Source organism: Thunnus maccoyii, chromosome 13 (genome assembly GCF_910596095.1).
Source record: "Thunnus maccoyii chromosome 13, fThuMac1.1, whole genome shotgun sequence".
Taxonomy (NCBI): domain Eukaryota; kingdom Metazoa; phylum Chordata; class Actinopteri; order Scombriformes; family Scombridae; genus Thunnus; species Thunnus maccoyii.
In genome coordinates, this window is record NC_056545.1 from 14,577,208 (window position 1) to 14,605,184 (window position 27,977).

At 39.8% G+C, this 27,977-nt stretch overlaps 1 protein-coding gene across 1 annotated transcript in view; it reads right to left on the minus strand.

The window, feature by feature from the left end:
• Positions 1-1,656: 1,656 nt before the first annotated feature.
• The window catches only part of cpeb4b (cytoplasmic polyadenylation element binding protein 4b), a 32,471-nt gene continuing 6,150 nt past the window's right edge, over positions 1,657-27,977 (minus strand). The window contains exons 3-10 of the mRNA XM_042431010.1: positions 19,840-19,930; positions 13,810-13,860; positions 8,364-8,534; positions 8,048-8,137; positions 7,476-7,594; positions 7,266-7,380; positions 5,973-6,154; positions 1,657-5,098 (exon numbers count right to left, since the gene is read on the minus strand). Coding sequence (XP_042286944.1) covers positions 4,871-5,098; positions 5,973-6,154; positions 7,266-7,380; positions 7,476-7,594; positions 8,048-8,137; positions 8,364-8,534; positions 13,810-13,860; positions 19,840-19,930 — 1,047 coding nt within the window. The 3' untranslated portion in view covers positions 1,657-4,870. The remainder of the gene's footprint in view (positions 5,099-5,972; positions 6,155-7,265; positions 7,381-7,475; positions 7,595-8,047; positions 8,138-8,363; positions 8,535-13,809; positions 13,861-19,839; positions 19,931-27,977) is intronic.

Consider the following 27,977-nt stretch of genomic DNA (forward strand, 5'->3'; position numbering starts at 1 on the left):
TCATCAGGAGGGTGCCTTAAAGAGACAGGAGCTAAAACAGCCTGTTCCAGACAGTGGCTGAATAAATAAATAAGGAGTTTTTTTGAACTGTAAATCATGCAAAGATCAAAAAAAAGATAGAAAATTATTTAAAAAAAATATAAAGCTGGAAATGTGCATATGCCCCCTTTAAAATATACACCATAAGCCAGTTTGGTGCAGATGTTCTAATGGAAACCTGCTCTTATTGCTGACACCAGTGAACATGTGATGGCAATATTACAGCACATGACAGAGTCAAACTGAAGACAAAAAGTAAGGTGTGACACATTATGGCAGTGGTCTAGTTAGTACGACCATCACATACCAGGTTTAAAATGTCAACAGAAATAAGCACACAAAGCACATATTTTCATCACAGTTAAGATTTATTTCATTCAACATTTCACATTACAAATATTTAAAAATTATGCATACTGTTATAAATAGTTGGCTGCAAACAATTAAATAACATTAGATTTTTCTTTTTCGTTTCACTAGCACTTCTACAGACCAACTCCTAGAAATATGGACATATCCGTATTACATAACTTAATTAGAAAGGAAAATACAAAAATAGGAACTTATAAAGTGAAATGACAATAAAAATTAAGGTGATATCTTAAGTAAAAAATGCTATTAATAAATACAACAACCTTCCCATACACAGTTAAAAACTATTGAAATCTTGCCATTAAGTAACATCATTGACAGACAAATATTTAAATATTTATTTTCCTTCAGAAAATGTGAACCATATATTGTGGAGCACAATATAGCAATTAGTAAAAACTAGACACTTTAACATATTAAAAGCTTCACCTCAAAAATATAACAAAAATCTGATCAAAATTATAAAAATCAATTATACATTCCAATTAAAAATATACCAATAAACAGCTAAATACATTGTTGACCTAATAATTACAATGCAATCAATCACAGTAGCTTAAAATAAACAAAAATAAGCAAATGAGCACAAAACCTTTAATGTTTTAAAAATAACTTCAATTATTTATATTAGTACAAATAGTTTGATTTCTTTTCTTTTTTACAAACACCAGCATGAAAAGGATTACAATAACAGTAGAAAATGACTGTGAAAAACATATTAACATCTTCTTTAATTAAATGTCTGCAATTAAAAATGGCATTAAAGAATTACATTGCAAAGAGTCTTTATCTGGAAAAAGGTTCAAAAGAAGTATTGCACATAACAACTTGAAGTTAACTTGCAACATTTACCACATTCAAGTCTTTAAGCTCCCCTTCCTCCAGATAGGTCTATATAAGATCACCTCGACAGACAGCGGGGATGAGTTCTCAAGTCTTTTAAACAGTGTTCTATAAGGATGCTCAAAGTCCTGCACTGCCAAAAATCGATTTAAAGTTAGTTTCTGTCTTGTTTCTCGTCTTATCTCTCTGTCATGTGCATCCTGCAGAGGTCTGCGAATGGGGAAGCGAGGAGATCAACACGTGGGGAAGGGAAAGGTTGGGGCTTGGGGCTGGGGGGTGAGGTGAGGTGAGAGTGGGTTTGGGGTGTCCTTAACAACTTAATAGTTGAGAAACATTTGGTGCACACCACAACAATTAATTTTAATAGCTAATTTATGTACTTGTCATTTTCTCTTTTTTTTGTCATGCATGCTAAGGATTATAATAGGTGCTAGTTGGCAAGTTCAAGAATATATATATATATACTTTTTTTTTTTCAAATATTAAAATATCTAAACACCAAACATCCATTCTTGTGATACGAGATTCAGCGTTAAGCGTGAGCCAAATTTTGCATTCTCCTTATAATAAGTTATACTCCATCTATGGAGAGGAAACCAAGACAGAAGTTACCATTTTCCAACTAGTATAGCCATGTTTAGAGACATTAACATCAATTTCAAATTACAACTGGTATATTTTTTTTTCTCGCCATGCTGTTATTTGACCAGATTGACTGGAAACATCTAGTGTACGAAAAGGTTAGACCAAGAGAGCGATACACTTTGGTCTCTCCTCTGCAGATCTGAAGTCGCATCAACACAAGTGCGCACTTAGTTGTAAAGATTCCTCAGCACTGAAATGTATAAAAAGCATAATTGAAAATAATATATATTGAAATCACTCAACTTTTTTTTTCTTAAAATGAACATTTCCATATATGCAGATCTTTCAGTAACAAAAGTACAAAAGCTACCTTTCACAATGTGAAAAATTGAGGTATTGCAAAAAGGAGTTTCCCCATTTGTGAAAAATGTGCCTAAAATGACTGTTGGAAAAAGAAAAAATATTTAGAAAAGTAGTGCATAATAAATGTTTATATGTGCATGACAAAATAATTTAGCTAGAAAACACTGTACCAAAAATCAGCAGGCCATGTATAAAATAATCTTTTTTTTTCATCTCATTTAACAGCAAATTCTTCACAAAGTGTTTTAACTTCTAAAATGCTCACCCACCACACCCACAAAACTAATGTCCAGGGTGCAAAACTGGTGCAACGACACCACGCCGATATGAGGATACGTTTTTTTTTCACTAGTGTGTGTTGTGTAATCAAGTTTCTTTACTAACTCCCTGACATATTTAAATGCTCGGCTAGTAGGACTTAAGACGTCAAACAAATGTGAGGATTAGTTTTACTTTCGCCGCGTGAATGTCCACTTTATGTTAATTTTCCCAAACGCGCAGACCTATTTGAGATTTTTAAAGAAAAAAAAACAAAAAAAACTAGTGCCTATGAGCGGACACCTCCATTTTGAGCTATGGAGAGTGTGAGGCCTTGTGTGTGAGTGTGTATGTGTGTGTGTGTGTGTGTGTGTGTCTGTCTGTAAGCCCTGTTGTTTTTCCACTGGTGTTCTAATGGGTTTTGACTGCACTGTCAAATATATATATATGTATATATATAAATATATCATGTTCAAGGCCAATCTTTGGTTTGCTGGAGTCCATCAGGGCTTAACAGTTAAGCAAAACTGGGTAGAAGTGACAGATTTTTTTTTTAAAAGAAGAAAAACATCCTTGAAGAAATGAGAAAGAAAGAAAATAAGAATAAAAAACCTAAACAGGAAATGAGCTACAGTATGACCCACTACTGCACAGCCATCTTTGGTTCCCAAAAAAAGCCACTGGGTGAAACCTACTGGACCTGCAATCTTGTTATCAAGAGCAAACTGCATGTGGGTCACAAGTATGTAGTAGTAGAGCACACTGCAGAGACTATCTTCATTTATGCTTCAAAAACACTGGATGCTGAGTTGGATTAGCTTGGCAGGAGAAAGGATAGAGGGCAGATCCCTCCATGACTCAAACGTGTGCTGACGATTCGGAAATCAGATAAACTTTAATTGCTTCTCTCACTAAAATGTAGCCGACTCTTGGATGCGAAGTAGAGCTTTTTCATTAAAGACTTGGGAGAATTGCACAAATGCATTTTTTTTTTTTTTTTAAACTAACAAAGACAGGCATTTCCCATTTTGGTGGTAGCCCCATAAAAAACTGCAATAAAAAGGTGATCACTTAACCAGCCTTTTCTCGAGGAGTTACCTTAACCTCAGTCCTGAAAGATCTGGATCCGAACCCCGCTGTGTGCAGCTGGGATCTCGATCCACGAATGAGGCCCTACTCTCAGTTAGCTGCTAGCTTAGCAGTAGAGGCCGCAGGCAGACATGAGGAGGGGGGGAGTGGGGGTTGGACTTGTCTCTTCAAACAGTAAGCCTGTCTCTCCTGTAGCCTCCCTACGCCATACATTCCCCTAATACACTCTGTACTGTACGATGCTCTGCTCCGTCCCTAGCACAACCCTGGGTTTGATTACAAAAATAAGGAGGTGATGAAGCAAGTGAGTACAAAACTGTGCCAGTCACATCACACTCTGCCAGTTGCATCACTTCCCTTTGATTATAGTTCTAAGGAAAGGAGAACACCAGCGGGTGTTGATGTTTTCTTTCTTGCTTTTTTTTTTTTCTTTAAACTGTATTCGGCACATTAGCAGCTGAGTTTGAGGTATTAGTTTTTGCATGTCAAAATGGAGATCAAAACCCAAATGTGTGTTGCTAAAATTTTGTCGCGATTTTCAAGTAACATCAAAATATTTGTATGGTCTCGGAAAATCATAAAAAGAGAGGATCAAACATTTTGATCTGGGAGGGAAAAAGAGTCCATTTCGTTCTGCAGTGGGCCCTCTCTGTTCTTCAAAGTTAATTACGATTCAGCTTTGGTTAACAACTAAGGGTCTCGTATACTGTTTATCTGCACTCTTTGAACTTGAAATAAGTGCACTCTTCTTTAGCAACACCTTTTTCAATTCACATATGCTCTGGAGCCTCTTGTATTAACCTCTCAGAAATAAATAGCCAATCATATCCTGTTTCAATAGCGTTTGCTCCGGAGATTCACAGAATATAAAGCAACAGCTCTGCTACAAAATAAGTCAATCAAATGTCAAATGAAGAGGATTTGTCTCGGGGCCTCTTGTATCAAAATTAAAATCAAATACACTGTTAAGAAAAATATGTCAATTGAATAGCAGAGTACCATATCACACCTCAAACTTTCCTATATATGCATTTTTTTGAGAACTAATAAAAATATTTCAAAAATCAAAACGCATAAATAAAATTATGTTACACATCTTTTTTCCTTGCTGGACATATTTGGATACAATTCCAGTTTTTCTTTTCTATCTTCAAAATATAGATATATATTAACTTAAAAAAAAAAATGAGAAAAAGGTTTGTTGAAATTAGAGCAAAAAGGAACCAGCAACAGAAAAGTGCATTTATTTGTACAATGATTTGCGACTCCTGCACTACCTGCCCTCCTGCTCCCCTGTTGCCTCTCCCTCTCTGTCGTCCGCTCAGTTCCAGCGGAAGGAGATGTGACGGGGCCGGTCGCCTCCCTCCTTCACTAGGGGTTTGTGAAACTCTCGTCCTGCGCGTGAGTGGATGGCCGCCCAGCAGTACTCGCAGTAGTACTGCAGACAGGTGACGTTGGCGCAGAAGAAGGGTGCAAACTTCCCGCCGCAGCGAGTTCCCTGGCACTCATCGCACAGCTGGTCATCCAGCACGTATGGCTTCACTTCCACCTGCAGTCAGAGGCGGGAATTCAGTTAGATTTTTTAAAATATTATTTCCTTTGTAATTTTTAATTCTACAGTCTCTACGAGATGTTTTCCAGCATTTTTACAGGAAATGAAATAAAAGGACATGAAAACATGGTTTGCTTAGAAAATTATCACAAAGGATTTTATGAGGTTGTTAGATAGCGCTACTGACTTCCTTGGGATGTTGAAATTAGTGGATTTCAAACTCCCTTTTCTCCCTTTTCTTTTGAATTCTGCAATTCAAAACACCACTTACATGCTTTTTACAACTGCTCAGAGGGATGAGGGATTGTGCTATTAGCAAGAGAATGTCGCCAAGGCACCCTGTCTACTAAATTTGAACACCAATTATGCAAATGAGGGAGCAGCGTACAATTATTCCAGTTTTTTTTGCACTATGATGTTACTTCTTCACTCTTGGATGTCTGCTCAAGTTATCTTGTTCGCTTTTCTCTGCTGTGCAAATGTGAGTGATATCTGTGTAAATTACAGGCAACTGTAAGCTGCGTGATAGACCCACAGATATTACTGTAATTCTTTGGCTGCTGACAGCAGTGGGTAAGTCATTGATAGCCTCGGCTTATAAGTGTGCACACAAACACACACATCACACAACTGTACACTATGTGAATGACTGAGTGAAGTCATGACATGCGGTAAACAGGTGCATAGGCCTTTCTCCTGACATGTCACGGTTTTCCTTCCTTAACAAAACTATTCCTCCTCTCTTTTGTACGAATGGTGCAAAGGCGAGGAGAGTTTGAGAGAAACTGAAACAGGAAGTGAGGTGAAAGAAGACAAATGAAGACAGAAGGGGAGACTGAAAAACCCTGAGTTCTGTTTTCTTAGCACTCACCCGTTTATCGATTTCTCCATGCTGCAGCTGTACAAAGCGAGCACTGATAGCAGCAATGTAGCTCTGCTGATTAGAGAAGGCGACCCGCCCTGCTCCTTTGGGGTATTTCAGCTCAGGGTCTGTGTCGATGCCAGCGTAGCAAACCCCGCCGTACAGGCGGTCCATGATCATGGCCAGCTCCACTGCAGACAGAGAAAAAAAAAGACAGAAATAGCTCAATAAAATATTCACAAAAAATAGTTTGCAAAAGACATGAACACAATAATAAAAAACCCATCAATAATGTGCACACACACACACACGCGCAGGCTTAATACATAAACTCATGCCCATGTAGCCAGTGTACACAAACACACAACACACTAAGTTGATGAGGGTTGTTGATCTGAGAGCTTCAGCCATCAGCACAGATGGATTAAAGGTCAGCAGAGTTTGATGGGGGCAAATATGAGAGCAGTGCACCATGAACAGCTGCAGTAAAGTTTATTTTCAGTCTTTATTGTGTTCTTTCTTCAGAAATGAACAAATATGCAAATTGGGAGGAGACGACCCAGCACATTTATAGTGCAGCTTTACTTGTTAAAACATAAATGGCGTTGTCTAATATGCAGATTTTTTTTACATGTAAATTTAGACCCAAATATCAGACAGTGTGATAAAACACTGAATGCACTTGCAGGGCCTTATGACCTTGGTCATTACCACAGCTACAGAAGTCTAAAGCACAGCTACCAGCAGTGCAGAAAACACGAACACACAGTACACAAAACACCGCTATCAGGATAAAAAGGAATTTAATATTCTACACGGCACAGTGTGCCTCAGAGAGTACTTCCTGATAGGGCTGGTGTAGGTCAAAGCCGATTTCAGCAGCACAGTGCCTCTTTTTAGCTCTAGCCTCTAGCTGGTTTAATGTTTATTATGAATACATAATCGGGAAGAAATGGAGCAAGGGAAGTGAACACTGGCTACTAGGTGTTGCTTATTTGTGATTTATAAACATATGAACAAGTATAAAATGAAGGGATGTACTGAAAACAGAAGAGTCACCTGTCTTTCATTTTGTTTACCCTTTTACATACATGTACAACTACTGAGAACATCTTAAAGGCCTTTTAAAAATGGCAGAAAATACAGGACAGAGATGATAGCGAACATGTGATTCAACCCACATGCACAGTATACACTGTATACTTCAATTGTACATGTTGTCATCACAAACACTCAGTTGCTGTCAATTCTCCTGGTGGAAAGAGTCTTGTGTAAAAAGACAAACAGGAAAATGAAGGATACCTGCACGGAGAGGACGAGGGACACCTCCTACGAAGATAGTTTTCCTCGGGTCCAGAGGCTGAGATCCGTCCATCACAAAATCGCTGTCGTTCAGATTCCACGGGCGGATCTGGACCTGTCACACACAGATTCATACACACGTAAACACAAATTCAGCTGCTTGTGAAGTCATGATGTGAGCAGATGGTTGTGTTTGTGCTTCCAACTGACCGGCTTGTCTTTGATGGTGGGGCTGGACACACAGAGGTATAGCTTCCCATCCTCCTCGATGCAGGCATCGATCAAAGCCTGCACTGAGCTCTCATCCTGGAACAGCAGGAAGGCGTACCCTGCACGAAATACAGCGGGGTTATTCATGGTGCTGTGGACACTAAGTATTGACGAAGAATCATGTTGGAATCAAGCGTGGTGATTACTGTGACTTTGTGTCTGATCATGACATTCTGCATTCACAGCAGGAGGCCATAAGGTTTTACAAACACAGAGAAACACGCAAACAGTCTAGACATGCTTACAAAACGCTTCAGATAATATCCTGAAGGCACATGTGTTGATGTAGATGCACACATGTTGATAGTGGCAGTACACAGATACGAGGCTTACAAACAGCTCTGTACCAAAGAATCCTAAATTCTGTCTTTTTCTCTCACCGGAGACAAAGACACCAAATTAACGACTGAAACCCATCTTTTTTTTAGTGATGAATTCGAACAGGAATTGGTTAAAACAGTAAACAATTAACTAGCACAATACGAAGAGACTGCAATGAGGATTTAACATACCTTTGGGGGGGAAATAAGATTTACTCTCAGCTTTGTGAGGCCAGTCCACAAACAGGTGTCCAAAACGCCGGAAACTGGCTGTTATCTCATCTGAAATCAAGCAAACAAAATGCAAGTTGACTGGCAAGTCCACAGGTTTTTAAAAGAAAACACTTAAGAAGATTTACAGGAAGTGCCCCATCTCAGATTTCACCGTTAAGTATCCTTCAATGTACAGTAAGACCTTCTAAGTATAGATCATTGCTGAAAATACATCCCGCCCTGTCTGAGATGGCCCAGAAATGTAATCCTTTTGATCTTAATGTAACTACTGTACCTTCATCTATATCTGGGGGCAGCCCTCCCACAAAGACCTTGCGTGAGTAGCGTTCAACACGCTCTCCATTCTGGTGCGGAAAGCAGTGTGGAGATCCCAGGCCTGCGAGGCCCTGATCACCACGCTCGTCATCAGGGAAACCGTCCTCCATGGGGAAGAGAGAGGAATGGCCTGAGAGGAAAGAAGAAGAGGAGAGCAGGAAAGGATTATTTCCTGAGGAGAGAACTAGGAGTTGAGAACTAGCATTTTTTTTTTTTTCTTCACTTTTCACTGTGTCGAGTCATCCAGCTGTTGCTGGGTGAAAGGGAAAGAAGCAAAGTATTCATTTCAGATTTTTCTTGATCTGACATGTTTTAGGCATGTTAGTAGCATGTAATACACAGTACCACTGACGCATTAGATCATATTTAATCCATTTCCTTGAGCACTGTGTGGCTTTAATACCCACTGGTGAGACTGAAATGTTGCACCAGGTATTTCAAGACCCCTTCAACATCTGCTAATGTGTTCAAAAGCTTAAGACTATCAAGAAAACACTGCTGTCTGTAGGGGAATAAACACAAAGAGGACTGAAGAGGAACATACAGCACACAAAGGTTAGTAAGAGATAAAAACATCTAGTTTCATGTTAAACTAAAAATCAATCATAAATCATTTATAGCTCATTAAATAAAATAAGGAGAAAAAGATACAGACATATTAAGAAAGTCAAGTGGTAATGAGACATATCCAAAACTGAAATGGACTGAACAGGAAGGGGGGGAGGGGGAGTAAGACATGTATAGAATGTCATGTTATGCGTCATTCTGAGCAACTATACCGTCTATGGATGACTCCACAGCACACAAACACACACAGTTGTCCTCTCAGTGCACAATTTAAATAGTGAACTGTGCGTGTTTGTGCAAGTGTGTTTGTGTTTGTGTGTGTGTGTGTGTAGAGGTTAAGCCCTCCCTGGCCTATTCCTGCTCCTATACAACCTGCCCTGAGCTGCTTTATAAAGATTTATGCGAGGGAGTTAGCCTCAGCTTACAGTATGTGCTGTGTGCATTTGTGTGTGCGTGTGTGCGTGACTGGCCATGTGCCTGGCCATGTGTCTGTGCTTCCGTTGCAGCGTGTGTGTGTGTGTGTGTGTGTGTAAATCACATAGTACCACTTTGTGTGTCTCTCAGCCTCATTAACTTGCAGCTAAATGTGACACTAGCAACTTGTATTGTCTGACTTAATAATCCTGCAAAATGTGCGTGAATATGAGAAAAAGCAAAGTCAAGCATAGCTTCACGAGCTCATAACAAGGCTCGACACTTACAGGGTCATGCAGACAAACATGTCACTTCACTGTACAAACACAAAGCGCAAGGTCATTCAAAACTTAAGAGCATTCATTTAACAACAAACCAAACGCCCCCCATAACCAATAAAATCATAACAGCACGGCTTAACGTCACAAAATACGTCAAAATATTGAGACCTAGAGAGTTGAATGTATTCTGAAAAAGTGACACGATTATATTTTACCTCGTCTCCTGCTATAATTCCTGGCTGCATGTGGAATAAGGACAAATCAAAGAAGAGGATGATTATAAAAGATGCATAATACACTGTACCAATAAAAGTGCCAGGTGGTTCATGACAATGGAAGGATGTTCCATTGCCCGCCTGCCTGCCCTCCTTCTCATTAATCAGCCATGAATCATAATCAGCCCGTGGAACTGTCACCATAACACTTTAATCAACACTAGAGTAGAGAATAAAGTACCAGTTTGTTTTTTCATAGTAAAAAAAAGTCTATATTTTGAAGGGATGTGGTAAAAGGCATGAGTGAGGGAAGGTAATGACTTCTAGCTTGATCATTATGTCAACACAATCATTTTATCTCACTGTATTTCAAAAAAGGATGGGGATGTTTGGCACATTTCAGGGTGGACACTTGTCACCTGATTATTCACACAACACTTCAAAATTCGAAGAGATAAAAAGACACAGAGGACAGATCAGTAAAACACTAACAATTCAAATTATATTATAAGAATTTCAATAGCAATAAAAGCGTAACGGAAGTAAATATAAGCATTGGAATGACAACATTAGAGAGAAAAGAGATAAAATAGAAAAAGGTGTTGCAGTAAATGTATGTTTTAAGAAACGATTCAAAAAACACAGTAATCTTCACCTTAACCCAGAAAATAAGAATAGCCTACTGAGGCAAGCTAACAATGACAGAAAAGAGGCTTTTGTGCCTTTTCTACTTCAACTGCTCTGAAAATGAGTAAGCAGTCTACAGTAGTTACAACCTTTACAGTATGTAAAGGATAATTGTGAAAGCTTTTACATAGTCCTGCAAATATGTTTCCAATGACGTTATTTAAATGCCTCATTTCCAGCACAAAAATACTCATTCAGTATTAAAAGCCTTGATGTAGTTGCTGATAAAAAAAAGGCATTAGGGGGATGAAATAAAAACCTGTTTAATCCTCTCTGTATCACAGAAATGTTATATTGTTCTAATTTTCACAATGTTCCTTTATAAATTAAACATGACTGGAAATGCTTCAAATTTGCTGATCAAAATTGAGGCTTTAAGTCAAATGGGACTCCCAAGTTATTCAAGACAGGTTTAATGTGCTGAATTTGAGAGACAAGGTCACATTTGTGGGCCCCTGCAGAGGAAATACAAAAAGAAGTGAGGCATGCGCAGACACATGCTCAAGGCCCATCACAAGGGCAATAGCTTCAGAGGAATTTAATTGCCAGAAATTGTTAGACAGTTTCATAACACTGGCTAAACAGTTGTGAAACCAGTTTGCTAAACTCGACTGAAAAGTACAACTGTGTATTAATGCACATAGCAGTCAAGAGTGATGTCCCACTCTCTAATTATGACCCAGAATCATATAAAAGGAGAACAAGTGGTCCAAGGACTGAACCTTGAGTCACTCCACAGATAATCAAGGACAATTTTAGTCAAATGAACCACAATGCTTCTCTGAACAGAATCAAATGCTTCATTAAGGTCAAGTAGAACTGACATCAGCATTAAAACTGAACAAGATATGACCCTAACGATAGCAGTCTCACTGACGGAAACAAGACTGAAATTTATCCAGTATGTCACTATGAACCAAGCTTTCACGGTGCTTTTGTTAGATTCTGTTGCTGATACCAGTGCAGAGGAAGCTCTAGTGCGGCTAACTTCAACAATAAACCAAATGAAACTGCCCAAAGTAATAACAGAGCAGCTAACATAAAGTGTTTCTGGAACTTTCTATTTGAGTGTGGCCAGCAATGTCACAACATGTGATTTGCTGCACTCATGGTAAAAGTTTGGCTCTACAACAGTCATGCTTTAGACTGTCAAACACAATGCATCTGTGACAGCAAGCTGTTACCGTTGCGACCGCCATTGTTTCCAGTGCAAACACGACAGCAGCCCTGCGCCAGGAAGGCACAGAGGATGACTACCACCCTCACGTGCGTGTGTGTGTGTGTGTGTGTGCGCACAGTTATCTGCCTCTGTCACCCTACTTGAAGATTGTTCAACTTTTCCAGGTAGCCGCTGTGTGACCATGGCAACCGCAAGGGGCACTTCGAGGAAAACAATAGTGTTAGTTGCTGATCTTTCCGTTACGTCACTTAAAAGTAAAAAGGAGTTGGTGTTTTTTTTTCTTACTCATGCAGCAGAAATCCAACTCCCATTTCTACCCCTAAAATTGATCTAGTAAAAAGGTCCATCAGTCCACAATGCAGTTCACTGTGATACGTGTACACGGGAATGCACTCCTTTTCCTCATTCTATTTAATATTCTCCCTAGAAAATAATGTTTCTTTGCACAGAACTGAAGTGAAATGAATTAAAATGTGGATACTGGAGAAATTGCAGCATTGATCCATCTAAAACTGTAAGAACATAGAGAGGATGAAGAAGTGGCCAGAACACACAAGCAATAATCCGCAGCTCCCTCAGTGGACTTTCCAACCCAGATGGACATTAACTCTGGGAGAAGGTCAAAGAGAGCTAGATAGAGAGAGAGAGAGAGAGAGACAGGAAAGCAGATTGAAAGAGAGCAGAGGGTTGCTATAAAAAGATGTGTGTGTATGTGTGTGTGAGAGAGAGAGAGAGAGAGAGAGAAAAATAGATTGAAAGAGATGGAGAAACAAGCTGATAAAAAGCTGTGTGGGGGTGAGAGAAAATGAGAGTGAGCGTGAGAGAGACAGACATCAGGAGAATGAGGAATGCAATCTGTGTATGTTTATGAGAGAGAGAGAAAGGGGGAGAGAGAGAGAGAGAGAGAGAGAGAGAGAGAGAGAGAGAGAGAGAGAAGAGAGCTGGTGTGCAACCTCTGAATCCTGCCTATCCGCTGGCACCATCTGTCTCAGAGCTTGATGACAGCTCCTGACCATGTGATCCGCCCATGTGACCCTGTGATCTCGTGAAGAAACTACTGGCCTCTCCTGTTTTACATCCTGGCCCAAGACCAGAGAGCAAAAGCTACAACAACACAATTACACAATGATAAAGGGAGAGTGTGTGCAAGGGCAAGAGAGAGGTAGCTGAATATTAAACCGAAGCATGTCAAAAGGATTGGCATGGTTATTTATATACAGTTTAAAGGTATTCTTTTCTTCTGTGCATTAGGGCCATATATATAAGGAGGCAAGGGTCAAAGAATGTGCTTTGACAAATTAAAGGTGCCATCTTCATGTTTCTGAAACACAGGCATGAAGGAATATATTTAAAAGTCAAACAAAAATTTAAAAAAAGGACTAAAGAGCCTCACATTTTGTACCAAACATACAGTAAAACCCTAAAGAGAAATGATTTACAGGAAAAGAAGGTTTTATTAGAAGGAGCTAAACTAAAACACATATAGCTAGTCCCATTTCTCTTGTTTTGATCCTTCAATCCACCCCCCCACCCCCCATCCTCTCACTTATTTCTTGGCATCAAAACCCACTCCTTCCCCTCTTTATCCATTTATTTATTTAAAGGGAAACTGTATCAACGGTCAAATGAAAGGAAAGGACCCGATAGAAGTTACAAACAAAGAGAAAGGTCATCCACAACAACTCTCATTAGTTAAAACTACTTTTAAGAGGGCGAATGTCGCGTTGGAGATTTGATTTTATTTGGACATTTATAAAGCAGAGGGGCACAGAGGAGACACACTACATTTTTGGTTGGATGGAAAGCAAAGGCACACGAGGCTCCAACATTACCAGACACAAATACTCAAGGTTATCTTACACCATTCCAACTATCTTCACCCGCTTCACAGCTTGACATTCAATCAGAAGATGTTTTAAAAGATTGTTAAAGATTTAAATTGACTTTTAAAGCTTTGACTTTTATCAGCCTTTTAAATCTTGCACACAATCTTTTCAGCTCCTGTTGTTCACCCCTAATTTTTTATGTTAGCAGGCCATTGAAAACCTGAGTCATACGTACCATTGAGGGGCAGCGGGTTGTCCCCTCCTGGATGGGGGAACCCCAGGCGACCTACACACGGAGACACAGAATAGAAATATTTAACATTGTTGGGCCTACATATTACTAAATGTGACAGATGGCGAAATAATGAGTGTTAACGTCATTGAAATAAATCAAGAGGTTTTGACGTTACTCCAGCGCCGCCCGCCTCTCTGCGGATGGAATAATGGAAGCTGAGTAACCTCATTATTCTAAACAAAAACATCTATATTTCATTAAGAATGAAGAAGGAAGATGCAAATACATCAGGAGTTTCTCTTTTGATGACTGTATAGCCTCCAGATAATATTCTCCTAAATGGATTTTTGTATTAATGTGAAGGTCAGTGTTTTAGGCCCGATTTGAGATTTAACAGCAAAATGTCTGTGATCAAATGCAAATCATAAAATGGCAACAACACAAATCATAGACAAACAATCTGAGAGGCAAGATCGCACCACTATCAGTGAATCAGCTCCAAATATGGCAAAATGATGTTCTTCATTACTGCTACATGAGCACAGATTTACTTTGCTGATGGCTGCTATTTGAATAAATCTGCACATAAGGTTTCGTTTGGAAATAGCTGGCTTATACAGCAGCACTTATTAAACATTGGGTGTTTCAGAGACTTCATTAAGAATGATAATACAGTAGGCTTCGGCTATGGCAGCTATGAGCACACTGAGTGTTGCTTCCACCTCAGACTCATTAGAGACTACATCTGTGGGACAACAACCATCTCTCTCCCTCTCATCGACCTCCATTTCCCTATCTGTGCCTCCCTCTCTCTGAGCCTCATATCATACATTTTACATTGAGCTACTTGCCAGGCCCATCTCGCACGCAAATACGCACACGCACACACACACCCGCACCGACACAAATACATGTTATGATGCCAAACAAGCTTCAAAGTTATGCAAGGCCCGCTTGCTGCGGAGGGATAATGAGATGAAAGAGCTGAAAGAGTACAGCCATTGTTGTATGGGCACGGACCGCCCTATGATTGGTGCATTCTGATGCCTCGGTCACATGGAAATGGGCTGGCCCCTCCCCCACACCTCGCCTATTGAGCCCCACAGTAGATGTGGTGCATGAAATAAAACTAGGACTCAGAGACCACAGAAACCAGGGCGGACCACCCGTAGCTTCAAGTGCTGCATCAAAACTATAGAAAGTCGAGCACGTTCATCACAGTCTGAACATAATGGGCATCGAAATACAAAGTTCTCTCTGTCAGAGTTTAATCAAAATAAAATCAGAGGTGCCAAACGACACCTGCTAACAGAGACAAGTTTCTGCAGAATTTAGTTCTCTCTCTGTAATTCAGCTTCATAATATATGTGCTGACAGGTGCACGGCCCCCAAAAAAAAAAGTCCATCTGAGCACAACCCGTCATATTGGATTTTAAGCGTCTTTAACAGCGTTTGAGGGGCATGTATGCACGCACGGAAGTACACCACATCCCTGTATACCCCGCAGAGTGGTGTGTGCCCGCTATATGAACCTTGTTTGTATGCTGCCGGCTGTGTACATGTACAGTACAGGAACAGCTGAAGCGCATGCACAAGCACATACAACATAGTGGCGTGTGTGTTTGTGAGTGTGTGTGTGTGGTGGCTGAACAGAGAGATCCTTTCTGTCAGTCAAGACAATGCTGGAAGAGATTCAAAGCCACTTCTACTGTAGACATTTTGTCTCGCCTGCCTCCCTTTGCTTCATCGCTCTCACTTTGTTCAATACGTTCCGTTGGAAAGGAGAAATTTGTGCTCATGCTAATGTGTCTCTAAACGCGCTTGTGTATGCATGCTGTCCGTGTTTATTACTTTTATGTGTGCATGCATGTAGTGTGCGACAGAAAGCAGGAGACAGCAAGAGACAGTTGGCCTGGAGAAGAGTCAGTGTTTAAAGCAAATGTGCTGTAACTATGTTTTTCTTTTTACTTTGCTGTGAGGGGAAAAGAGAGAGACTCACTTAATTTACTGCTACACTGAGCACAGCATTGTACAAGTCTGGACTGTAATTATGAAAACAAGGAACAAATAGTATAATATTTTTGTAGCAGGCCAAGGGCTACGAGACAAAAAAAGGATAAGGATATGAGATGGGATATGGGGTGATGCATCATGTGAAAGCACTAAAAAAAATGGGGTGGTGTAAAAGGACAAATCAGAGGACGAGGATAGCTGAAGAAAGATGGAGGTCAAGAGAGTAAAGATAAACATGTTGTGATACAATATAATCGACTGAATGAATTGATAAACACTGCCAGACAAGTCTATCTTTACTCCACAAAGATAAACAGAGCTGTAACTCAAATGGACTTCACATTTAACTATTACAGGAAGTTGGGGGCTAAAATAACTTCTGCTAAACTATATGTAATTTCATTATAATTTCATAAACCTACATGGTTTGACTCGTAAAGAAGCAGAAGTTTGTGGTTTTCAATTTAGAACAAAATTCATTTTGTCTTCTGGTGCCAAGCTCTTGGATCTAACAGTCGCAGGAATCCGTGCCAGCATAGCTGGAGCTAAGATACCAAAACGTGGCTAATGAGGTAACCTTCCAGTCTTCCTCTCCTAATACTGAGGGAAGATTTACTGAGGTTTGACAGCAGAACATTAGATCACAGCTGGATGTGGCTGAGCCTAGTGGGTGTTAGGCTGAAATAAATATGAGGTGATAGTGAAGTGTCTGGAGCTCGGAGTTTTCACTCATCTTGTTATTCTGGGTAGGGAAACTGGTAGGTGTTTTACATGGCTGTCTTAGAACATAACAATGTATACATTCAATATAATAATTGAGCCTTGTGGTTGTTAAACCACTAAGAATTAGACCTTATTAATCAAGCCCCGGTGCCCCACCCAAATCCTTTAAACTCCACTAAAACCTTGAGAAATCCAAGGTGTTTTCTTTCAAAAACTGATCATTACCAGAACCACTCCTAAATGCAACTCCCTCTCAACCAGTAACCAGTACTGGCCACAGTATGTCATGTCAGCTGAGCCCTCTGTATCTATAATTACTGTCACACCCTCTAAAACAATAAATAAAACTAGCTATTGTTACCATAAACCGATGTTGCCTAACAACATTCAACCAATAACTGACATTGGCTAGACGTTATTAATCAATAACCAAAGTCAGTTAGAATCTTGGCCAATTTGCAATTCTCTTTTTCAACAAATTACAAGTGTCAGCTCCTACTTTCTGTCCTCTCTGTTTTTATTAAACAAGGACCATGTACAATAAACATTAATCTCAAAATGAGGAGAGATGATTTATGCCAGATTTAGCTATTAGCTAATTTCCATCTGCGATCCCTGTGCAGTTACACACCAAAAACACTAAAAACATACATGAAACATCATTACATAGTCTCTATCACACTAACACACAACTACAAGCACACAAAGGGCTGGGTGTCAATTCAGATTTCTCAAACTGATTCAACTCTAATTCACAACGTCCCAATTCGATATCCCTTCGGTTAGGGATATTTCAGTTACAGTGCAACTCTACAGACTCTTCAGTCAGTCAGTCAGTACTGAGTGATATGTACTTTCTTTAGTGCAGTGTATTAACAACTTTAGATTGGCAGCCAGTGTAAATAGGGTGGCTACAAACACACCTACTGTAATGTAAACATCACTAATACCTCAGGAAAACATGCACTTTGCTGTGATTGTCTCACAAAGCTTTTAAGCAACAGGCTTGGCGGTGCCTTCAGGGGAGCAGCTCCTGCCACGTTCAACAAGATCTCGCACAACGAAATCTTGTGCGCAACAAGATCTCGTGGCCAGATCTCGTTGAACGTGGCAGAAGCTGCTCCACTGAAAGCACCGCCGAGCATAAAGGCAGATGCCTGGATTCATTTCGGATTTAAAATCCACAGGAAAAAAGACATATATTAAAAGATTGATCTTGGATTTTATGAATCGATAGTGGAAATTTTAAATTAAGATTATATTAAGGTTTTTTAAAGCCAAACCTAAGCACACATCAACACACACACACACACACATAAATATATATATAACTCCCAGGCCTCTGGTACCCGAGCTTGAGGAAGACACACCACCACCCCCCATGGGAGGGGGGTGAGATGGAGATTTATATATATATATATATATATATATATATATATATATATATATATACACATTCATACAGTACAACTATAAAATTACAATTCAAAATCATGTATCCATATTGTGTTACAAATGTGCCAGACTCCTTTTTTTTTAAGGGAAATGATAAAATTGCCATCATCTGTCAAAATGGGAGGCTCTGCAGCTGTGATTATTGGAGAGTACCAATGGCCCGCAACTTCAGTTCAGTGGGAGTCCAAAACGGAGTCCTTCCATCTCTCTCACAAATCCCCTCTTAAACACAAAGCCTAAGCCTCCGTCAGCCCTGTATTCCCTCTGCGCCTCCTTCTTAAAATGCATGAGAAAAAGAGGTCATACTCACTGCACCATAGTCAGGCACAAAATGAATTTTGAGATAACTTTTTTGTCTAGAAATTCAGAGTAGGAAGCAGAGAGAAGGAAGAGACAGACAGAGGTGTGACGTACCAATCTAGTTTTTTTTTTCCTGGGTATCTACTGATACCAGGTCCGATCTGGCACTTAAATTTACCTAAATCTTGCTTAAATATGTATCTGAGTGTTAGTTTAAGTAGTCAGGCTCATATGTTTGTACTGACTCACATTATCAATTTCCTCCTTCTTTTTGGCTCGTTGGTAGGTATTAGCTCAGAGGCCAAAGTGTAATAAGGCTGCTGTGTACCGGCATTGGTGGGGGTGGTTGTTTAGCTACTCGTCTTTTTCTGAGAACTGTTAAGCCGCGTACACCTCCAGCCTTGTTTCCTTTTTGAACCAACCACAAACAAAAAAAACTTCAACAAGAACCTCATTGATGAAAGCTGGTCAGGCTGGCCGCTTGTGGGGGAGCCCTGACCATTGGTTTAGTTCAAAACTATTAAGTTTATATGCTTAAATGATACGTATGACATAAAGGACAATTTAACTGAGAGAATGTGAATCCTGAAATTGACATGACGTGATCAGTTAAGTAGTTTTACTAGAGAAGATGTATCACTCTGTTGGAATTACAAAAAGTATTTTCCCTCATAAACCAAATACAGACAAAGGTTTACAGGGAGGACTTTAACCAGACAACAGACAAGTTGTCAGGACCTGTCACCTAGTTACTCACAGAATTAACATTAAATGGCGACAGCTGAACAATATCAGGCTGACTTGGAAAGAATCAGCATTTAATCAGGTTTGTTTTTAGCCACTACCGATCTATTACGTATGCCGGGATCCTTAGAATCAGTTTAGGACATCTCCAATAGTGATCATAACACCAAAAGAAGACACACAAGGTCTTCATATCTGATCTGTGAAGGAAATGAAACTTCTATGCTAAGAACTGAGGTGTTAAATTGTGAATAAGGCTGAATGTGTGAGCAGTTATCAGCTCTAACTTCCAGTGTAACGCTCCTACTGATCGCTTTGTCTTTACCACATATGTTTGATGTTGATGTATGTTACAGTTGGGTTAATTTACTACTGTTAGTTTCTTTATAGTATATATGTTGCCATAACAACACTCTGCAATCTGTTATAAATGTTTGAGATGATTTTTAAGGGCTTAATCATTATTTTGGACCCTTCTATTTGTATTTTGAAACTAATTTTAAACTAAGTAGTATTAATAAGCATGTCATCATTATGTTGGGTCATATGTCATATCTTTCAGTATGCAAGATGTGACTATATGTGTGACGCCTAGTGTCCTCTTCCTTGCTCAACCTATTTACTTCCTATCCGAAACTATGTAATGTGTACAGATTTTCAGTGAATGAAAATGTCAATAGCATGTCACGATATTAGCTGCTATGCGCCACATCTCTTGATACAGTGTAAAATGAAAGCTGTAGTATTGCTAGTTATCTGCTTAGTGTTCGCTTGATAGACAGCTGTCATCTTCACCTTTCAGAGTGTCCTGCTCAGCCCTCATGATGTCGATCAGGGAGCTCTCCAGAGTGTTCATGTTGAAGCTGTCAAATGACCTGGTACGTTCCTAAAGAGAGGAGAGAAAGAAGAAAAAAAAAAATGTTCAAAATTTGTAGCGATCAACAGTCTTAACATTGACTCAATCAGCCCATGCTAAACATAGTCTTAACACTCACAACCGAGTGTTTTAATTTCACTCTTAAACGCAGCTTGAGCTTATTTCAAAGATGGAGAAATTTACTCAGCTTAATTTGTGTCAATATTCATCTCGTTCTAGCTTCCTTTGATAAACGTAACAACAGGGTATTTGTGAGGATTTAAATTCACTATGGGCTCTTCATTAACTCTGACATTCTGGCATTGGCCTAAACAGCAGGAGTGGCAAAGAAAACAGATTAAGACTGAGCCCTAGTTTCACATAAGGGTCTCAAGTGAATTGCGATATACTTCTGCAAGCTGAAGTAAAAACTGAGGTAAAACCAAGTTCAACCATCTTCATGAAAAAAAAAAAAAAAGATTTAACTTCATGGCCTGTATTTGTTGTTCTGTTTGAATTTTCAACTTTGCCTTGCTAACAAACAATACCTCAGAGACATCTTTATGGCACAGAGGTGTGAACCATTCGACTTTTATCTCTATCAGCGAGAGAGTCCTTGTGTTGATTTTTTTTCTTTGCTGATTAAATCTCATTTCTGTTGCCTGCATTTAATTGCTTTGTCTTATTGTTTAATGAGATGTCCTCATAAGATCACGTTTTTCTTACACAGCTTATGTAAATGTTTTATTTCCGCAGTTAACTAACTAACTAACTTAGCTAAAAATTCACTGATTCAGTAAGGTAGTATAATAGAAGACAACAGTAAAACAAGCAGGAGTAGAGCCAATTCCTGAGCAGCAGCTTTGTCACCTACAACAAGAGCATCCTTGGCATACCAACCATACTGGAAATGTTTGTGCACGCACACAAACACATGTAAATACACACACACCCAAACAATGTGTGCACAAACATACATACACACACTCCCAGTGCCACGCTGATAAGGCTTCTGTCTCGACTCCACCTCGACCAAACAAAATATGCGGTGTCCGACAACCACGAGTTCAATCGGTGAACTCTTTCTTTCTGTCCAAAATCACCACGATCCATGTAGTCCAATTCTGCTGAATGCTAAAGTATAACATTTTCTACTTTTTCTTGTTTACATTTAGAATCGGTGCTAAATGCCTGATGTCCCCAAAAGATCACGTGTTTGAGTGTCTCATTCCTTCCTCTGTCCCTTCCCCATTTTTCCAGTCATTCTTCGATGCATTAAAAGCAGAAACACCTTTAAAAAGTTTTCTATTCCTCATTCATGCGTCAGAAATGTCACGCTGCGCAGACCCAATAAGCTGACTAAAATGTTTAGTCATGATTATTTTTTCTGACCTGTCTGGTCACGACTGAAACAAACTTTTTTCTACATCTGATATCTCTTATATCAACCTCCTCCATCATATCTCTTATATCAGCCTTATAATGCCAGAGTAAAATTATTTAACACAGGGATAGGGAGAAGGAGAGCCTAACACTGGTCTGGCCATTTAAGTTTGGAAGGCATCTACTTAAGTGTTGATTAAGCCTGACAAGATGCTTGACAGAACAAACAGGGAATGATGAGTTTTTAGATGATGACGTGACTCAAAGACTCTTGAGACTACAAACAACAAGGTTTTAAAGATAACAGAGAGATAGATAATAAGCTTCAATCTGCAACAACATGGCCTATTTTTTTTTTTTTTCATTTCATTCAGAAACTTAATTGGGTGAATAGTTTAAGAAATGTTTTTCGAGTAAGTAGGTAAGTAGTAAACGCCATGGTCAGCCAAGCAAGAGTTGTGTTCATCAGCCGTCATCTATTAATTGTACAGCCTACTTGAAATCACACCTGTCTCAAGCAAACAGAAAATAAAAAAGGACAACTGTGGGCCAGCATTGTCAGGTTAAAAATAACACATTAACCCTAAACAAGAAGCCTGACAATGCACAAATGTTTGTTAATTGAAGTAGCTAAGCTGAAAGACATCAAAATAAAATCTAAAATCACAGTAATACATTATTAAACATAAAGCTTTATGTCATATTCAGCTCTCCTGAGGAGTTTGAAAGACGTCTCGACGTCAGCACTGCGTGATCAGCTCTGACCTCGGCCTGACTGATAACAGACGAGTCTTGCACAACAAAAATTGCCCAACGTGTCTGTCAACCTGCAAGTAACCTATCTGCACAGTCACTTTTTCCACCACTTTTTCTTCCTAACAAATACATGTATGCCTAACCTCTCTAGTATGTACTCATCCATCCAGCAACCGGGTCACACCCTCGCTACAAACTGCAGGCCAACGTCTAAGGGGGGGGGGGGACAGTCTGAGAGCAACAGCACCTTGGGAAGAAAAGCTCATAGGGTACTATGTTACACCATGAACTCCACAGGGGTCAGATGTTAAAGGGTTCAGAAAAACAGACCTGCGTCAGTGAACCACATGACCGAGGGTCAGACAGGCAGGGAACTTTTTTCCCTTTTTTAAATCTACCGTCTGCAGTGATTCCCAAAATTCAATAACTACTTTTACCATCTCATCAGCCAAAGAGCGTGGTCGGATGTCTGGCAAACACTAACTGGTGAAAGAGCCAAACTCCCCCAGCTGTAGCCAAAATTTCACCAGCATTCGGACTGGTGCAGACCGACTAAAAGGAACATACTGAAACAGGGATGACATGGTAGAAGAACACACCCAGTGCACACTCTCTCCCTCAAAACAAATATCAACACAGGGATATAGGCCAGACTACGTCTACTATTTTCTCATATCCGCCTCAGTACCTTATGTGGATTTAGGCTATTGCTTCGGGTCAAATACACCAAACATTCAAAGACAGGAGAGGCAGAAACAAGGGAGGGACTGGTTACTGTGGGAAGTGTACATTACTAGTGGGTATATGCGAGCATAGGTAAGCACACAAACACATTACCCAACAAATAAATACAAATCGATGGAAGCAAGGTGCAGTATTTCTTGGATCTGCTGCATTGCTAGAATCTATAGTATTTCTATAGTATATTAATGTGAGAACTACGTAGAAGTGTAAACAGAAGCACACCCCATGTTTGTGCTTTCATTTGGTGTCATTATTCTTTATGTACTATCTCCTTGGCACAGTTGAAGTATAGCAGGGTAATCCTATTATATTGTTTTAGGAGAGTAGGAATTCATTTTGTGGCTGAGATGGACTCAGTATGGCGGACATGAGGTCCGGCTGGTGCTCTGCAGTTGCTAAGCATTAGCCTAGAGAGGTGCAGCCGGTGATTAATCATCAGATTTGTGCATCCTTCTCACTCTCGCCCTCTCTCTCTCTCTCTCTCTCAACAACTGGCCAGCTGACCAGCAAAGTACTCATCCCTGACAGATTGCAGGATTGTGCACAAACATACACACACACACAGTCATGGTCACTCATCATATCCAGAATCACACACGCACAGATTAGTTGCAAGCAAGACACATGATTTACAGAGCTGTCTGCATTATACTGTATGTCTCTATGAAAGCTTGCCCAGCATGCAACCCAAGGCTATGGGTATAAACATAAAAGGCCATGGCAGTAAATATTGTATTATTTGCAAGCATGAAAATAAAGCCCTGTGAACCTGGGCAGAAAAAAATAATAAGCAAAATGGATCTAAAAGGCGATACACACCCTGACTCTCAATAAAAAAGCCTGCATGATGGATTGATTTGCATTATGCAGCATGATGAAGTGCTTCTACCAAACCTTGTCGTCATTTTTAAATGCTCGACCCCAAACCAACAAATATGTACTGAACTGATCTAACCATACCAGGATTACACAGGTAGTAAATGTATTATCAATTTTCAAAATAATTACTTTTTTTTTAAGTCAGAATACTGTATGCTCAGTTGCCTCAGAGACTGCACAAAAATCTGAAGATGAAATTATTTGTAATTAAGGTTGTAGAAGACATGGAACTCTGAACTGGGCAAATTAGTTTCAATAACCCTGGCCTTTAGGTCCATTTAATGATGTTTTTGGACCAGATATTCTAGTCAACCTAAAATACATACAATTAGTCTTTATAAAGCTGTTTCTTTCTCCTAAGGAGTAAGAAAAAATATGATCATACAAGCAGAAAATGCTGAAAATTAGTTTTTAGTGAGTTGTTTACCTGAAGTCAGTATATGGAAGATGCTAATTCGCCGACTAATACAACCAGCACTCTGAAGAATACTAGACCTGCAACAATTAGTTGATTGATCAATCAGCAACTACTTTGATAATCAATTCATCATTTAGGTTTTTTCAAGAAAAGAAAAGCTGAATTTGCTGATTGCCTTTGTTTGAAACTGAATATCTTTGGATTTTCAACCTCTGGTCGGACAAAACAAGACATTTAAGAATACTAAATGCTAATATGAGTGGAATGCATAAAGTGTGGTGAATTCACTTGTCATCAGTCATTTTTACGCATACATGCAGGCCGTGTCACCTGACAGAAGTAGTAGTCAAGATACCGTAGCCGGAACGTGCCGATCCGGGGTGAGATAGTGATTAAACAGCTGCTTTTCTGAAGAGTCATTGCAATGTGCAGGCTTACATAGCAACCAATGGGTGCTGAGGTTTTGACTTGCATCAGCAAGCATCCCTCACCTAAACCAGTAGAGTATTTCTAGTAATGAGAACGCATCTGACATGGACAATTTATTGTTGTGTGCTGCATGTGTGAAAAGGCAACTCCAGAAAATGTCCGGACCTGATTCTCCGAAACATTGTCTAGAGTTCAGGCCCGAACGCACTTAAAGCGTATGACGTGCGCATTTTGAAGTACACCTATTGTTTTAAATGGCTGAACACACACTAAAAGCATTATGAGGCGCGTCGAACTGCCTTGACGCCTCTACTCTGACCTTGTTTCAATTTTGGAGCGTCAAATGAGGACTCAGAGCCGAAAGCTGTTTTTTCTGCAGCCGAAAAAGAGAGAGATAGCACAAGCGAGCTGAAAGCAATAGCAAGCAAGAGAGAGAGAGACAGCGCGGTGATGGTCGAGCGAGGACAGGGAGCGGTGAATGAGAAAAATAAAACCTTATTTTCTGATTGTTTCATGGTGGTTACGTTCTAAAGCACAACTAAATGACCATCAAACCCTCAACAGATTATTTACTGTGTAAACAGACGCTCTTAGTTTCATTTTCCTGCTCTGCATTTCTCCTATTCATTCATTCATTCCATCCAACTAATGCAGCAGTACAAAGAACAACAGGACGAATCTGTGTTTGTTCTGTGGTTTTGGCATTTTAAATCCGATGCCTGCAGTGCGCCATAGGAGCATCAAATGACATGTGTCAAATGAGGCACATCAATTATCACTTTCAATGCGTTTGGGCCTTTCGAATCAGATCACCTGTGAGGTAAGTTTCCAATGAAATGCAGCTTCTTTTCTATGTATTAATATGAGTATATGTATACTACTTTTGTTAATTGTAGGGCTGTAGTCTGCTGGTCGATTAGTTGGTCGATATGCTCTCGTCCGACTCAATTCTCATTGGTCGAATAATCTCCGTGTTATTTTCATAAGGAGAGAAGTGCTACATCAATAGCTTTCCAGGATTAATCCATTATTTCCTGCGGGGGGGCCCCCCGATTTTAGTCGACCAACATTTTCTTTGGTTGACTACAGCCTTAGTTAATTGGGGTTTCACTTTCTCAAGCATAAAAGACATTTTGTTTATTGAATAGTCCGAAATAACAGGAAAATGCATAGATTACTGTCAAATAAGGTAACACAGACTCATTGCCTTAACTGTACGCAGACCGATCATGCTTACCGTCGTGTATAGTCAACCCCCAAAGGCCCATTCTGAGCCAGGAAAAACCCTGCCTGCTTGTTTCACATGCCATTAGTCATCATCAACAGCTGTCAGACATCAACGATACATTATATATGGCATTTGTACAGCACTACCAAAACATTCGCTAAACAATTATATTTGGCAATTGTACAACCCTTCCTAAACATTCACCAAACGAAACCTTTAAAGCTGCTTTTGATAAACTGTAAAACAAAAAAAAGAACAAACAAAATAGACGGACAGCTTGCCACGTACTGTAGGTAACACCCTCTCGAATGCAAACAGGTTTTTAATGTTAAGCGCCAATGTCAAGCAGATAGGACAACCTCAAAACAGATTATGATGACATGTAGAGAAGTAAAGAATGATTAAATACAGCATGCTGTGGGTGATTAATTCCAACATTAATCTTCCATGTCACCTGCCTTTTAATGAAAAATGAAAGTTGAGGGAAGGTGGAAGAAATGAGAAAGTACAGTGGGAAAGGTCACAAGAATATACGACTGCGATATCATTTTTCAAATTTTTAGAGGTTTAAGATTATTTTGACATCTCCTTCACGTTCGTTGGTGGGAAGGTTGCCGTTCGCCCCTTTTTATATTGTGTTTCTAATCACATCACCCTGAGACAAGAGGGAAAGAGAGGAAGCCCAAAGCAAAGGAGGGAAGGGGGAAATGGCAGATGAAAGAAGGGGATGATGGAGAGAGAGAGAGAGAGAGAGAAGGCAAGTGGTGAGGTAAGGCAAAGTAAAAAAGAGAAGAAAGGAGGGCAGGAAAGGGAAGCAGGTTGAGCTTTTGATGCTTGTGATTATGTTTCTTCCTGGTCAAAGTATTTCAAAGGCCTGCTATGACATTAAATACCCCCAACTGTCAAAAACAACCTATTACCCAGTGTTGGCTGAATGGCTGAATAGTGTGTATGTGTGCATTTGGGGGTGTAATAGGAGCGACAGAGGCAGGGGCTCCAGCAGTATTTGCACTGCTTAGGGATTACACTGAGCTGACTTTATTGTATGCAATGAGCTAGGCTAAATAGAATCTGACACTTCCACATAGACTCTGCTTTGTCTTCTCCCTTTGTTAAGACACATGTGCAGAAGACATAGGCCAGGGACTAATTAGTGCCCATGCACAGTTGCGCACATGGGCACATGCACATACACATATACACCAGCTCTCTTTCTTCCTGTTTCAGAGCGTCTGTCAAGGGTGTGAGAAGGGCACAATGAAGCTGTATGAGCAGCAGAGTTATGTGCTTGCCAGCGCAGCTCAGGCCGCTCATTAGGCTAAAAAATATTTCTCTCATTTAACACCGATGTCACAAGGACCGAGGGTAATGGCTGAAACCTCGGGCTTCTACAGCTTAATGCCTCAGACTGTGCGCTTGTAGATGTGCATGCATGCAAGAGAATTTGCACATGTTATGGATAAGGGAAGGAAAGCTACCTGATATGAATGAAGCTTCTTTTCTTCAAAGCAAACCCGTCAGCGTCAACATGATCTTGTTCTCATCATGGAAGTCTCACGCCAAACGAAGGCAGCTGAATAGTTAATTTACTTGTTGTATGAAGAGGTGAAAGGAATCAAAACTACACCTGTTCTGGAGAAACTCAACACCCTATTTATGCGCATATAGTCCACTAACAGAGCTTCTACTTTCATTTGATGGTAGAGTTTCTAAGACAGTTAGAATTGTGACATTTCCTCGAAACAACAAACATGGAGAAATTAAATGTGAAACGCCTCCAAAAATACTCACAAGTACAGTTACAACACTGATGGCCCTAATGCTGACCCAAAACGCCCTAAAATGCTGTACTCTTGCACAGTTGGCTTCAACTATTACACAACAACTTCCCCACTTTATACTGACCATTCACATGATGATAATTCATGAAAATGGTACCAAAGTCATATTCTGCAGGAAAGATTTTCTGAACATATGCACACACAAGACGCCGAGGAACACGTCTCAACTTCTTTGACAAGATCACTGATCTAATCTGAAAAAAAACTGCTGTGTCACCAGTCACAATCACAGCATGATTTCTTATGTTTTGCAACTGATACTTGCTTAATATGTCACACTGATTAGATGTCCTTTCAAACAATCAGAAGTTGAACAGAGGCTGAATGCTCGAGGCAGTTTAATAATGTACCTTTCATGTAAGAGCACCGTATAAGGCTGCAGTATATCTAAGCTGCACA